General features: G+C 36.3%; 1 protein-coding gene across 1 annotated transcript; it reads left to right on the top strand.

Moving 5' to 3' along the window:
- The first annotated feature begins 355 nt into the window (after positions 1-355).
- LOC136251317 (uncharacterized) lies at positions 356-1,577 on the top strand. The gene has a single exon (XM_066043754.1). The coding sequence runs from the start codon at positions 414-416 to the stop codon at positions 1,431-1,433; it is 1,020 nt and encodes a 339-aa protein (XP_065899826.1). The 5' UTR covers positions 356-413; the 3' UTR covers positions 1,434-1,577.
- The last annotated feature ends 14,863 nt before the right edge of the window (positions 1,578-16,440 follow it).

Raw genomic sequence — 16,440 nt, 5'->3', positions numbered from 1 at the left:
AGTTGTAGTAAGTTTCCGGAAGGGATATTAGTATTGCATTACAGAAATCTGTTTAAAATGCATGTATGGCATACAATAGAAATTAAAAAAGAAATGTCTACACTGCATGATATTAAGTTGTACACAGTACGAGTATTAACATAATGTATGTCTTATACTTCACATTAATAATGGTACACTGCAGAATACGAATACAAAATCTATGGCCGTATCTACACTGTACCAAACTAGAAGCCAGTAATGGTGTATGGAATGTTAAGATAATATTACAGAAACTATTAAAGTTCAGACATGTCAAACCTTACAGGATTGAATGGATGAAAACAGATGTTAGGCAATACTATATAAAGTAGGTTTTTTCAGTACTAACTATTCTGTAACTGCATTGTAGTACAAGTGGTATACTATTGGTGATGAGGATGATGTTCGTTTATTACATTATAACAATGATCCTCACTAAGGAACTGGTGATGGCTACTGAACAGTGTAGCGTGTATCGTTTTAAATCACCTTTCTACCCTGGAGAGTCTTGCAAAAACATCTACAATAAGAATGCTGAAAGCCGCGATATACCGGGATATTACTGGATTACTGATGGTCCCACCAAGGTATATTGTGGGATGACTTATACTGGATCATCCTGTGAGGACATCTACAACAATAATCCTGAAACTGGTGACAAGTCAGGATACTATCGTATTAATGACAATCAATGGACATATTGTAACATGACAGAAATTACAACCACTACTGAAGACTTGATCCCCACATGTGCTGGTGTGGGAGGAGGATGGAGAAGAATTGCCCATATCAATATTAGTGCAGGAGGTGACTGTCCCAATGGATGGCGTGAAGACACTTACTCTGGTATTAGTTTCTGTCGTGTGGTCAGTGATGACTTGCGTACTTGCTCTTCTGCCTACTTCTCCACTAATGGAACAAATTACCAGAGGGTGTGTGGTAGAGCAAGAGGATATCAGAAGGGAATACCACTTGGTTTCTTTTCTTATCACCAAGATGGTCAAACAACAATTGATGGCTGGTATGGTGATGGTCTACTGATCACCTATGGTAGTCCTCGTCAACACATTTGGAGTTATACCATTGGGCTATTTGATAATCATACTAATAATTATAACTGTCCATGTGCTGTTGGTGGAGGATTATCCCCTCCTCCTTTTGTGGGTACTAACTATTACTGTGAATCAGGAGCTGCTGATATTCAGAATTACTCTGCCTATTACTTCAATGACCCATTGTGGGACAGATCTGGTTGCATCACTAGTAATTGTTGTGATACCCCTACCCAACCATGGTTTTATCGTGAGTTGTCCGGAACAACTACAAATGATATAGAAACAAGGTTATGTTCACGGCAACAGTTTGATAGAGGATCTCCTTTGATTGATCAACTGGAGCTCTACATTCAGTAAAACTAACAGTTGTTGTTGTATTAGCTAACTTTTATTTTTATACTTACTGGAGTGATTCTAGTCATCTTGTAACCACATACATCCACACTTGTAACCTTTGTTAGATGTTGGGTGTATCATTCAATTTCATTATTGTTTATAATAATTTGATATATTACATCTGAAACTTTCAGACCTTACTTATGATAAGGAAATTTGTGGGAAAATTGGTAGAGCAAGAAGTTATCAGAAGGGAGTCTTTTCACATGTTGTTGAATTGTATGCACATCTATAAAATGCTATTTATACAGCCAATTGTATTCACACTTCCTTTATGCAACCATATACTACAGGGCAGTTCTAGGTATTACAGCCTTCCCACATCACAAGTATTACTTGCTAACCACTAAGGCTATGATATTGATGTTTTCACTGTTTGCCATCACTTTAGTCCATAAAATGCTTTTTAGCACACTCCATACGTACAGTCAACTTATAACCTGTGCTAGAAGATGTTAGGTGTATCATTCAATTTCACTATTGTTTTACACATATAACGTAAATCTGAAACTTTCAGGCTTCACTTATGATACAGAAATTTGTGGGAAAATAGGTTAAGCAAGTGCTAGGATATCAGAAGGGAGATACTCTGACTCTCTGCACATGTTGCTGAATTGTATGCACATCTATAGCATGCTATTCATACAGCCAATTATATTCACACTTCCTTTATGACTACAGGGCAGTTCTATGTAGGGACCCGCCGATTATGCTGGCATAATAATGAGTATAATAGGTGCTAAAAGCATTGAGCATAATGCTAGCATAATAGGCAGAACACTTGTGCATTACCATAAATTCTTGCTTACCAAATACATATCACAGAAAAAGATCGATATACTCTAATAGAACAGTCAGAGAATAATCAGAAATCTGACTGTTCTATTAGAGTATATCGATCTTTTCTGTGACATGCATTTTGACAAGCAAGGATTCAGAGTCTGTACTTCAGAAACTTACTGTTTTCCAATAAACTGCAAATTTACTAGAAAACATGGGAACTGAGGTATAAATATTGAGCATAATTTGAGCATAATAGGTAAGTATTGAGCATTAATTTAAGCATAATAGGCAAAATTTTGAGCAGTGCGGCATAGCATAATAGGTAAAATAATGGGCATAATTGGCGGGTCCCTAGTTCTATGTAGGTAGTGTGGCCTTCCCACATCACAAGTGTAACTCAATAGCCACTAAGGCTACAATCTTGATTTTTCACTGTTCCTCATCACTTTAGTTCATAAGATGTTGTATAGCATACTCCATACGTACAGTGCATGCTTCATGGACTTGTGGTCCATTTATCTTTGCTGACAGTGCAAGGTATCGATTCATTATGGTATCACAATTTAGCTAAGGGGCATGTTTACAGTGTGCTCTGATCATTAAGACCATGTTCTGATAATTTATGGCACATGATTGGTCCATGTGATCATTATACTAGGTGAATAAAAAATTGGAAATTTTAAAATGGGAATAGGTATCGCTGAAAAAAGCCACAAAACAAGAAGGGATTGCTGGGGTGGTAGTGTAAACCACAAATCCCTATTTTGACTCTGTCATAAATTTTTAGTTACATGCTCTGTCATTTTGAAGTGAGTCAAAATAGGGATTTGTGGTTTACATTACTATCCCAGCGATCGCCCCCCGATAAGCGGCTTTTTTCAGCGATCCCCATTTTAAAATTTCCTATTTTTTATCCATCTAGTTTGTGTACTTTTTATTAATCCATATATGGATTATGAAGAAGATTATTGTGAATAGTGTAATTTTGAATTCTGCATAGTAACGCCATCAAAGTTTCAGTACAAACATGAAACTGATCAAATTGCAATGTGCATACAGACTGAGAGTCTCCCAATGAGTTACAATTTACATTACTGGTGCCTTTAATAGCTGTCAAATTCAGTGCAAGGATTGTTGTTATACACTTGACTGCATTATTAGAGTATTTACATGACTGCTCTATTAAACTGGATAACTCGCCCACGTACAATAATCACAGAGCGAAATAAACCACCTTGCAACAAAGTCATCATCCCAGATTAAGCTTCCTGGCCTATACTGAGTTTAATAAAGACACATTCTATTAGTCACAAAGCAGCACACACTAGAAAAATTAATTTGAGCGTGATCTTGTATAGCTTCTCGAGCGTAATGGCATTTTGGCATGAAGAAACGGCCCGGTTTGGGCTGTTTCCATCCGTAAACGAAATCAAAAATAGGTCATGGACACGCACAATGATCTATTCAGTAAGCCTTGCTATTTTTTATCGCAGGGTTTTCCTTGTAAACTTTGCTATGCCTGTGAAAGAATAATAATTATACAACCAAGTACTAAGAATAATACGAAATGCGGTTAAAATTACGTCATTAATAATAAATGAATGAATAAATAAATAATGTTTGAGGTAACCACGAGGCCTAGAGACATGAACTAAGTGGGGATAGATTCGCCTGCACAACCGTATAATAAGTACGCCTGCTCGTGCTGATGACTTTACCGTACGTGTAAATTCTATATAACACCCAGCACCACACCGTTGTTTAATTACAGATTGCTCGAAGGAGAAGATTAGTAAACATCCACAGAGTGACTACAACAGAGCCAGAGGCCACGTTACACGTAAACAACAACATTACAAGTATGTTTAAATGTTTGTAACTGTGTATTTTGTATGCAGGATATGTGCTCCAGGCGTCATGCAGTGAACAACCAACTGATGACCAGTTGGGATACCAGCTGATACGCGCGTAAACAACCAGGAACAACAAGGTAATGAGTAATGTATACATCTTCATCCTTCATCTGGCTTGCTAGTGGCTGGAATTCCACTCTGCTTAACTACCACTCTACTGTGAGTCTGTAATAGCTAAACAAGAAGCCAATGCAGTGCTGCATATGTAACTATCTCCTGTATGTTGTGCATGGCTGTATGCATAATATTATAGACTGTGATCACTGTGCCAATGCCACACCGCTGATATACTGGCACATCACCAGTGGCCTCTAGTTACAACAGAGTCTGTTGTGCCATATTGGCTTGATTGGGATCAATTGCTAATTGTGCCTTCACCATATCCCTTGTTCTGCATAGCCTCACTTCACTGCTGCGTCATCTTAAGAGATACGTCACACCTACAATACATAGTAACTTTCAATATAGCTAACTTAACTTGGCTTTTGTGTAGGTGGTGTTTAGTATTGTGGTTTTTTGATGCTCCCTTTCCTGTGTACGTATGCATATGTATCATTTCCACCGGTACACACACACTGCTCTGAGTGCTGCCTATGGCACTGTTTATACTTGCCCAATGGGTAGGTTGCAACGTTGGTGTATGTACTTGGTTGTATGTGACGCGGTCCTAGTAATAATAATATTATGAATAATAATATGAACAGATGGGCATATTTCAGTTTTGTCTGAAATATACATACTGTTTCCTTTTCACTTGATACTTACTAGTGGGCCTATACTCATTGCAAAGAACCACCAGAGGGTTGTTTTGAGTTGAAGGATGCTTTTCAAGGTGGTTTTTAGGTGTGCGTTCTATAAGGAGTTTTGCAAAAAAACATAGGCGATCACTATTATGAACCCACTATCGTGGTCCATGATATGTGCAGCTACACATATCCACTCCATTTACAGTTGCTAAAGTATTTGAAGATTTTGCTCAAATGTACTATATTAATAATAAACTAATAAACCATGTATGTGATCATGTCAGTTCCAATTAGCTATATACATATCATTGTAGAGCTTTAACAATAAACAAGTTATCAAACACAATGTTTGGAATGTTGACTACCATCTTATAAGATATGAATCTTATTACACAAATAGAACCAGGTGTCTACTGTATGTGTGTTAACTAATCCCAGGAGTGTTGCAAGGTATACAGGAAATGGAAGTATAAAACTTTCATACACAATGGGAGCTAATTACTACAAAGATTAAAAATGTATCTGCAAGGTTGTTGGCCATCCACCATTTGTGTTAAATCAAAACACACACCATATGGAAGGCCAAATGCACATGATTGATATACTATGTGATTACATGTGATTACAGAAACATGGTAGCATGTTCAACACACACTCGTATATATTGTGCATAAGCACACATACTTGTCTGTTATACATACAAATGAACACACATTACACATGTATATGAAAAACACACACACAAACACATGTGTACACACAAACACACATGTACACACAAAAGCAAAACAAAGCCTTCAGCTACTGCTAAGTGGTCACACTGCCCAGTGGCCAGCATGGGGCACCTGTGCGCTACTCAGGTGCTATGTGTCAGCGCAGGAATGCCCTCCTGGGGCAGGACTAGTAACCCGCAGGAGGAAAGAAATAAGAGCTATGTAAGATAAGAATAGACTTACATCAGTGAAATTACCTTCCCTACAGTACAGAAGACACAGAGGTGATATGATTATATTATACAACTTACTTCACATTATGTATATATGTACTGTGGTATGCTACACAATAATTTAATAGTAAAAGTGGTTATAACCTGTATAATATTATGCACAAATATAAATACATCTGCACAATCCCAATAATTATTATAGATATTCAAATACTAATACCTATAGTCTATATGTGACTGGAATGATGAAAACAGGTCTTCCACACACATCCAATGAACCAACTTTTACTAAGGAACAGGCTATTGACTTGAAATTTACATGGTCAATAGTGAGCACCAACATAACTTAATGGATGAAAACATTTTCAAGTTCTTGAGCGTTGAGTAATGGTCACTGAGTTCATGGAATTGGGTGTATGTGGAAGACCATTATTTTTCACATACGGTCACATATACTTTGCCTAATACATTGATGGAACAACACTACAATGATGGGCAGTGAACAACTGTTTAATGGTGTTAAGTGGAGCCCAAGTTTCAAAGCTATGCAATAATTGATTTCCCACTGCTCTTGGATATGTACAGTTCTTTAAATGATTGGGAAACTAACCAGGAGATTATAATAGTCAATAACAAGTCAGAATTAGTAAAAGTATATTTTTGTTCAGACAAAGAGATTATTGCCAACAGGCCAATTGACTTTACTTTGAATTTTTCTGCTCAGGAAAAGCACTTGTCAATGTGGAATTAAAACCACCTCAATCTTCCTAGTTCTGTATGTGGATCAGAAATGCAGCAAAAAAATTTTTCAAAGATTTCTTGTACAGTTATGGATATGGAAACTTGTGTAGATTGTTCCTAAGTCACATTCAACCAAGATAGGCATAGATTTTTTTGCTCATACCATTAACTATATATGCACAAAATTAATGCATATCTCCTTATTGTTGATTTAGCTACTGCTCATTATCGCATATTCATTAATTTTATATTAACTTGCAGATGTCTGCTCCTGATTCTCAGAATGTCAGTGTCATTTTAATAGGACTGCTGGTGTATTGTATGGACAGGGTAAACATGGTCTCAGTATTAAGTTAAATAGTAAACATTGCTCCCATGTTTATTATTGATCACTATACCAATATAAAATTATAGGTATTGTCTTCATGGTTTTGCTTTCATGTTCAACCACTTGTATAGTGGATACACTGGCAGGTAAGAATTGTATGTACAATGTGTGACATTTTAGTAGGCTTAATTAACTATAACAGTTGTTGGTGAGCTACAATCTTCAGAATAATTAAACATCCATTTGGGTGCAGCTGTTACACTTTTTACCTTAAAGGAGTTGTCTTACAACACCTCCTTTGATGCTGTAGGCTTTCCCAAAGTTTAACAGTCAATGATTATGTATAATATTATAGTCATTCACAATGTCTGCAAAGCACACCAGTTTTGTTAAACGACACTGTTAGTTAGAAGTAAATAGAATAACATGTGACAATTAATAGATATGGCTGGAATACATGATAAATGTGCAAAAATGAGAATTGCTCTCAATAAATCATTAATCCATATGCCACCAAGAGTTTCCATGAAATTTAAACAATGTAGGTCCTTTCCTACATGTTGGAATTAGTCCAGAAATTATGAAAATCTACTGAAGCTAAATCTAAATGTCTAGCAGTAAAAAGGATTGCTTCCAACATGTTGGAAAGATAACTCAACAGCTTTCTTTCCTACATGTTGGAATCAGTCCGAAATTATAAAACTAAACTCTAGCAGTAAAAAGGATATTAATATGGTAATGTAAAGCTTTGGATTTCCATGAAATTTAACAATTTAGATAGTTTAGTGCTAGCTTATTGATTTTTGAAGTCCAGAAATTATGGAAAACTAAATCTAGATGTCAAACATCCAACATGTCAGATAAAACAATATATTAATATGGTAATGTAAAGCTTGGATATCCATAATTTAATTAAAACTTTAAGTCCTCTCTGACATGTTGGAATCAGTCCAGAAATTATGAAAACCTACTGAAAACTAAATCTAAATGTCAAGCAGTGAAAAGGCAATATGTCAGAGAGAAAGTAAACGTTACTATCATAATGGTAATGTAAAGCTTGAGGTTCTCTCCAACATGTTGGAATCAGACTGAAAACTAAACCTAGATGTCAAGCCATTATAAACTCTTGATGTCATTGACATCACCAACAGTCAATCAGAAAATGTGATAGTCAATTATGGTTAGTGATACTAAGGAATAGAACCCCTGAAGCAGAGGCGGATACAGGGGGGGGGGTTAAAAGGGGGATCTTGCCCCCCCTCCGAAAAATTTTGGTATACCAAGATCGAGATACTCTAATAGAGCAGTCACAGTATTAGAGCAGTTTGTAGTGAGCTATTTAAGGATTTTTATTTACTTTATCAGTGATAAACACATAGTTGGTGTGGTGGGCAGCTATTTTCAGCTGGCTGTGACCTTTTTTGGGTCTCACCTTACCAAACCAGACAATTTAGTGTCTCAGAGTTTATTTTGACCCCCCATTCCCATAAGTCTGGATCCACCGTTACCCTGAAGTACTCTATTTGCTTAATGAACTGTACAATGATTTTATTGAACGCATGTAGACAGGGCAAATGTCACATCCATTAAGTCTGAATATATAGAGAGATCCATGTGTGACAATTTTATGTTATGTTTAGATTGTGTGTATAATGTTATACGTGCAGTTGTACATATAACAATTAAAACATCTGTGTTTCTAATAAGACTATATATATACAAGGAAGCATGTAATTAATACATTTGCATGCTTTTAAAACTTTTAGAGCATAAAATAATAAGTTATAGCCAAAACAACATGCATTAGAAGTGTATTATAATAAGCCCTCATGGCACCCCTTGGATCTCACCCTGTGCGTATCATGTTCTCTATAGCTACTTACACTGCAGCTGTATCTTATGTAATTATGTTTATGTAGCACAAAATGATTGTTCTGTAATTACATTTTGGTTTTCAGGTGTGGATTTAGAATTTGCAAAGGAAGTGGCGATGGGAGTGCTAAGCTATGGGTATCTATATAATAGTGGTAGCTAAAAAAGGTGGCAACTGGTTAATACAACTAGTAGTGCAGTCAGCATTCAGAGCATACTTTATATAGAGAGGTCTGGGGGTATGCCCTCACATGAAAAATAATAAATTTTGCAAATTGAGTTTTCTTAGAAGTATGGCATTGGTTTTGACTGAACCAAGCATTGTAAACTGTTAAAAACTGAAATTGTCATTAACTTGTCTAGCCATGCAATGAGTGCATGCATGGTAACTAGCTTTCATTATTTGTACAGGGCACAGCTATCTTTTGAGTTCAAAGTTGAATTTCAAGGGATCCAGGAGTTGGTCTTTGCTCCTTGTAGTTTAAGAATTTTAAATGATGGATATTTTATTGGAGTAGCTCACTGTTTTGCTGAATTGAAGTATTTTGATGCATAGTAGTTTTATTTCTGAAATATAAACCTCTTGTTAATTCCTAGAAGAGATTAGCTCTTATCATCTCACTCTTTCCATCTTTTAATTGTCCATGTATGCTTTAGATGCAATTGCACATATACTATACCATATAGCTTCTACTATCTTTCCAGTAAAATTTAGAGGGAATGCTTTACTCCCCCAAAATATGCCCTTGGTTTTATTATACCTCATTATCATGGTAATGTTTTGTTATTGTACAACAATTCCTTGTTACACAACTTCAGTGATGTGAACATTTAAGTTATCCTATCACAAGATGGTTAGTCCGCAGAGGTTTGCATAGGTTAGGTGTTAAAATGTCTTTAGCTAGTTTTCTGAATATTCTTTTATTAACGAGCTATAAAATTATGTTAATTTGTATATATAATGTGTCTGGTGCATGTGTCACTACACAAGAAGTATGCTTTGTGGTGCATAATATTGACATGTCTGCAGAAAAAATGTTCTATATTATAATTATATAATAACTAATGTTTAATGCATCACAGAGCACTACAATCAAAGGTATAAATACGAACAGCTATGATTAATGAAACATGCTGCTATCATTCACTGAACCTGCAGCTACCATTACATATCTACACCAATTAATGGTTCTTGATATTCGTGATAGTTATAAGCAACCTCTGGAATGTTGTTAAGAGTCAGTATTTCATCAGGTTCTATTTTTGGTTTCATGTGTAACTTTGTGATCCACCCGACTATTGAGTTCATGCAGTTACTGTGGTAAGGATTGGACCTGACAATCACTCCAGCACAAGTGAAGATATTACTAGTGGCCATGCATATGATGATGAAGTGTATTGCAGCAATGGTAACCATTACATTGACTGCAGTGGCTCCTAGACCAGACAATGTGAAGATGTATAATAGTTGAAGGTTTAAAGCGAATAGAAGTTCTTGAAAGTTTTTAATCTTGCTTTTGAAAGGTCCAACAAATCCATGTAATCCTATTAGTCCACTGGTGACAGCGGCTCCAATGATTAAACAGATTTTCTTGTCTAGAGCTGCTATACCAAAGAACACAGCCCTTATTAATAACTGTAATCCAGTCCAGTAGTAGTAGTGATCCTTGTAAGGTCCTTGATAAGCATCAAGTAGTGGCTTGAATCTGTTAACTGACTGGAATCTCATCAGGGTCCTTGTGAACAGCAGCACAATGTTAAATGATAGTAGCACCAAGAAAAGTACAACACAAGTGATGAACAATATAGCAAACTTAACTCCAAACAGTGATACATTAGTATCTACTGACCACACTAGTGTGGTGTGTTTACTAGGTAGGTGAGTGACTGTGGAGTAGAAGAACAAGACATTGGACACTGTATGTAATATCTTAGTATAGGACAATAGGAAAAGTGTATCAAGTACTGGTAGTGCTCTACGTGCAGTGATCCTCTGTATTGTAGTGGAGTAACGACTTACTATGATGAGTGATGTAGCAATGAAGATGAGGTAGAAGGGAAATGCTAATTGTAACCATATCTTAGCAAAGTCATCCATACCATTGTAAAAACATATTTTAATACCCAAATCAAAATTAGCTAGTGAGATGAATGTATACGCCGGTGTGCCAATTTCATCAGTATCAAAGAACACATCATTGTTAATGCTAATGATATTAGCATACATAATAAATGCATTAATAGTTCCATCAGTAACTGTGAGGTTGAGAAGGAAGAGTAGTAAGACTAATAAAATGCCTGCAATTATGATAGGTAGGATGAGTAAGAGTGTTATGTTGGAGCAGTGCTGACATTGAGAGGAACCAAATATCGTACTGAGGTTTTGTTGACATTGTCCACACAATATGCCAGCTCTGTTAAACTGACACTGTGAGTTAGGAGTGGAGAAGTTGACAGTTGAAGAGTGAGGTAGGCAGTAGTGGAATGGACAATGATGAGAGGTTTGGTAATTGTGATGGTTGTTATGAGATTCAGCGGATATCCAACAGTTAGCATGACGTAACACAGTTTGATCGTTAATATTACATTTTAATACCAACTTCTTCAGCACTGGGTCACAATCACATGCCTCAGTGTTGTTATTTAATGAAAATCCTACTGGACATTTGTATAATTTGATGTAAAATATTGTGATGGTATTGACATATTTAGAGCTGAAAACCAACTCACATTGTTCTTTATCTGCTGATAATATGGTGTAGCGGAGTTGTGTACAACTATTCCTAACAACATTAAAGGTTTCACTGGTAGAGGATACCTTGCAGTGTGATGGTGGCAGATAACTGTGGTACATGTCAACATTAACATAAAGCGTATTAATATTATTATTACTCCTTAAGTTAAGGGTCAGTAATTGTCCAGCATATATAGGACCAAGAGTATCGGTCTGACAGTTCTGTTTTCCTTCACTGGAACAATGGCACAGCAGCCCTGTATCAAATAATTGTTCAGTTTCATTTTTGTAGTCTATGATTGACTTGTACACTTCCAATGGATTAAACCTATAAAAGACAGAGTCTGAAAACATCTTACAGTTTATATTTTGTATATTTTCAGAAAATACTTTTAACCTGGGATAATAGGGATTCCCGATGTTGTCAACGATTGCTATTTGGTATGATTTTGTGGTAATGCTATTTTTGCTACCACTGGAGTAGAATTGGAAATAGCAGGCTGGAATAATTTCATCACGTGACCATTCTTTATGAAATATTTCTGCTAAAAATGTGTTGCATGTAATATTCAGAATAGTGTTACTTATAAGGTTAGCATTACTATCAGTTGGCGTTGACAAAAAATACATTGCTTCATTATCTGATGCTTCTATATAGCCTTTAAACTGTACTGGAGCATCAAGTATTGTAACGTGATTGTTGTTGTGAAATATGATTGGACCAACTAAAATAATCTGTATGTCAGATTTTATTAGTGTTCCAAACCTTTCGTTTGATGTGAAAATTGTCCCAATTATGTGAATTGCATTATTGATAGTCATATGTGTTTCTACTCTCTTGAAATACAGTAAATATTTTGCCATATTATAGGTAAACTTGCAGTAATGGAATATTAAGTTTGCTTCTTGGGTTTGTGCTAAATGTTGGTCAGTATAGTGTGGGTACCATATACAACTTATTATATTAGACCAATTTCTGTTATAATTACAATATTTATGATGACAATAATTTTTAGTGAACCAGCAGTTATCAAAAAAAAAAGTGTGTTGCTGGACATCATGATACTGGTACCCTTATTCACACATATCAGTAAATTTATGTCTATTAATGAATCAACATGTTGGATGTTGGACAGAAGCATGCAGTTTTTTACAGTAATAATGTTCCTTCTGTGCCCACAACTGCTGCTCCTGATCCGCAAAAATGTGTTATGACAGCTGATGAAGGTAGAATCAGTGATGTTGATAATAACTTTATACGACACTTGTAACAATTGTATATATATAGTTGGTAATAAGACAAGCATTCTTGTTGTTGTGTAATTCTGAACTATAAGCAGATGATTTCTTGACTTTGCTGTCATGTCATTATCATCATATTTAATGTGTAGTACTGTGTTATTAATATCAGAAAGTAGTGAACTTCCAAATATATTCACTACATTTATTAATCCTTTATTCATACTTGCAAGACATTTCAGGTATATATGAGCACTGTTAAGTATGTTTAGAAAAGTTTTCACACCTTTTATTTGTGTGATCATGTTCTCAAAAGTAATACTAGCCACAGTTATTCTAGTACTGTTAGCCACGTTTATGGTATATGTGCCATACTGGATGATAGTGTCAGGTGTTTTACTATTAGTCGTACTGCCTATGAGTGAAAAGTTGTGAACATTTTGTATGATGAGATCAGTGTGAAGGTGATGTAGTCCTGGTAGGAAGAATAGTTGAGTGTTAGAGGTGAAGTACTTGGTAGTATTGAGCATGTAGTGTTGTAAATTGTGGCAATGATGCCATGTAGTGTTAGAATTATTAGGTGTGAATAACTGATGGTGTAGACAGAAGCAGTTGAATTGTGAAGTAGTGATGATAGTAGAAGTAGCAAGAACATGATTGATTTTCTATTGAAAACAATTATACTGTATACGAATGTACCACACAGCAGTACTCCTGATGCGTGTTATTCATTATTAGTATTGAACAACAAGCCACAGTAAGCATGTACAATTATAACACACAAATGTCAGGTAGAATCACTGACACACCAGTGTTTAGCTACTTAATTGAAGCTAAAAGTCTTTTAATATGTACAATATACTGTATACAGGTCTGCTTTTTTGAGTAACTGTTTCCTATCTGCATAGCTACTAAATATCTTTCAAGTTTTTTAGTAGACTACATTGTAATTTGAACACAAAGTTGCCTCATCCACTCTTACAAAAAATGAAGTACTTATTATGTATAGTTATTCTGTGCATGTTGCAAAGCATTAATGATGGAAAACCTCATGCAATCTACTTTTATAGCTAAGTCATAGGAAAATTCCTTAGCAAAAATACATTCATGCACAAGCATGCTATGTTACTGTGCACCAAACTAACTATGGTTAGTTTGTTAGTTAATGAGTAACATTATCTCAAATCAAGACACACGGTAGTGTGTCGTACGCAGGGCCATAGCCAGACTTTTATCTGGGTAGGTTCTTTTAGAAGAAAAGTGGACCTTTTTGAGGCCTTTTTATATGGATTACATTATGGTGTGTGAGGCACACCCAGCATGCGAAACATGCTGAAACTAGTGGAGTTTGGGGGCATGCCCCCCCAGGAAATGTTTTTGAAAATAGACACTAAAAGGTTGAATTAGAGGCATTTCAGTCAATAAAAATAACAATTTTTAGGTAAGGTCAAGGCCAGCTATTTAAATGACATCTGGGAACTATCTCTCTACTACTACTGTAATTATACCATCTGTGATTATACCATCTGTGTCTATAATATATTGGAATGTCACAGTGAATAAGAATGGGAAAGATTGAGTGCTCTGTTGGATCGCGCATTGAAGCAAGGATGTTATTTATGCACGGCTCTGCATGGGAGGGGCTTGCCCACTAGACAACAAATATGGTTTTGTAAATCAAATAAGTAGTTACATACAGATTTTAAAAGAAAATGTAATTGTGACTGTTCTATTAGAGTGATTGTTTTATTAGAGTGATTGTTCTATTAGGGTGGTTGACTGCTCTATTAGAGTATGTCGATGCATTACAAGCACTGAATGAGCCAGCTACTCGGAGCACTTAATTTAGCTTCTTATTAGATGATTACATGAGTAGTGTTTATTAAACTGGAGCTAATGAACTTTTGCTACTGATAATTTGGACTTGTATACTAAAATTGAGGACCGTTTTGCTAAAATTGTGGACCTTTTTACTGAAATTGTGGACCTTTTTCCCAAGAGGGCGGTTCTTCCGAACCCCCCGAATTCCCCCCTGGCTACGGGCCTGGTGCGGCCCAAGAAGCCGGCGCGCCACACCGTGAGTATATTTAGAGGAAGAAAGTAAACGCGATTTGCATACCTTTGTAGTTCCGTGATTCCTTATCCGATTGAAACCAAAGTTGTTGCAGAAGTGCCGGTTAGGTAGGGGAGTCCACATTCCAAATCTGAAGAACATCGCTCCAACCATTTCTGAGATACGAACGGCCAAATTTTGGGGTTTTTTTCTTCGTGTTTTTCTTCTATATACTGTACTTCTTTTCGCACACTTTGCAAAATCCGCCATAAAACACAAATGCGTGCTCCAATCGGGCTGGATATTGGCACACTTAAAGGACTTATTAAGGCGAATCTCAGTACCACGTTTGGTTGGAATCCGATGAACATTCACCGAGTTATGACCGATTATTTGCGTAAAATAAGGTCGAAGGTCTGTCACGCCCACAGGGTAAACCGCTTGAAGGAATGAGCTGAAAATTGCTATGTAGATGGAGTAACTATCGTAGGAGTGCCTTTTTGTGGTTTGAAAGGAATCCACGTAAAGGCCATCGAGATATGACACAAAACCCAACCTGTGTCACAATTACGCGATCGATTTTTATGAATAAAAAAATCTATTAGTTTCACGCCTACCAAGCAAACCGCTTAAAGCAGTGGGCTGACAATCGGTGTGTAGCTGGAATAATTATCATAGAAAGACCTTGCAGAAGAATCGGATTACAAACCACTGAGTTCTGATTCCAAAGCCAACTACGTGTAGCATATGCGAGATCGAGATACTCTAATAGAACAGTCACCCTAATAGAGCATTCAGCTACGTTTATGATTTACTCCATTATAGAATTATATTACATTGCAAGTTGTTCTGTAGGGAGTTCAGCTGCAAACAGTTAATCTTATAGACAATTCAGCTACAAGCAAGTCACCCTGTAGAGAGTTCAACTACAAATATGTTGCTGTAGAGATTCAGAACATTATAAGTCACACTGAAGAGAATTCAGCTATAAACAAGTCACCTTATAGAGACAACAAGTCATTCTGTAGAGAATTCAGCTACAAAAAAGTCACTGCATAAAGGGTTCAGCTACAAAAAAGATACCCAGTAGAGAGTTCATCTAGATCAGCTACAAACAAGTTACATTATGCAATGTTCAGCTCACGTACAAGTAAGTCACTCTGTAGAGAGTTCAGCTACAAACAAGTCACTCTGTAGTACAAACAAGTCACTCTGTAGTACAAACAAGTCACCACTTAGCTGGAGAGTTTAGCAACCGATCAAAAAACCACCCTGTAAAGAGTTCAGCTATACAAACATGTTATAACTCTATAGAGAAAGTTATAACTCTATAGAGAGATCAGTTAGAAAAAATTAGTCATCCGCAGAGAGATCAGCTACAAGACATCACCTTATAGAGAGTTTAGTTACAAAGAAACCATCATGTAGAGAGTCCAACTGCAAACATATCACCCTGTAGAGAGTGCAGCTATGAACAGGTAGAGAGTTCAGCTAGAAAAAGTCATCCTGTAGAGAGATCAGCTAGAAGGATCACCTTGTAGAGAGTTCAACTACAAACAAATCACCCTGCAGATAGTTCAGCTACAAAAAAGTCACCCTATAGAAAGATCAGC

The sequence above is a fragment of the Dysidea avara genome, chromosome 1 (assembly GCF_963678975.1).
Source record: "Dysidea avara chromosome 1, odDysAvar1.4, whole genome shotgun sequence".
NCBI lineage: Eukaryota > Metazoa > Porifera > Demospongiae > Dictyoceratida > Dysideidae > Dysidea > Dysidea avara.
Note: the sequence above shows the minus strand (reverse complement) of the source record. Positions and strands in the feature narration are given on the sequence as shown.

Coding starts and splice junctions, on each gene's coding strand:
- LOC136251317 (XM_066043754.1), top strand. CDS start 414: ATGAGGATGATGTTCGTTTATTACATTATAACAATGATCCTCACTAAG.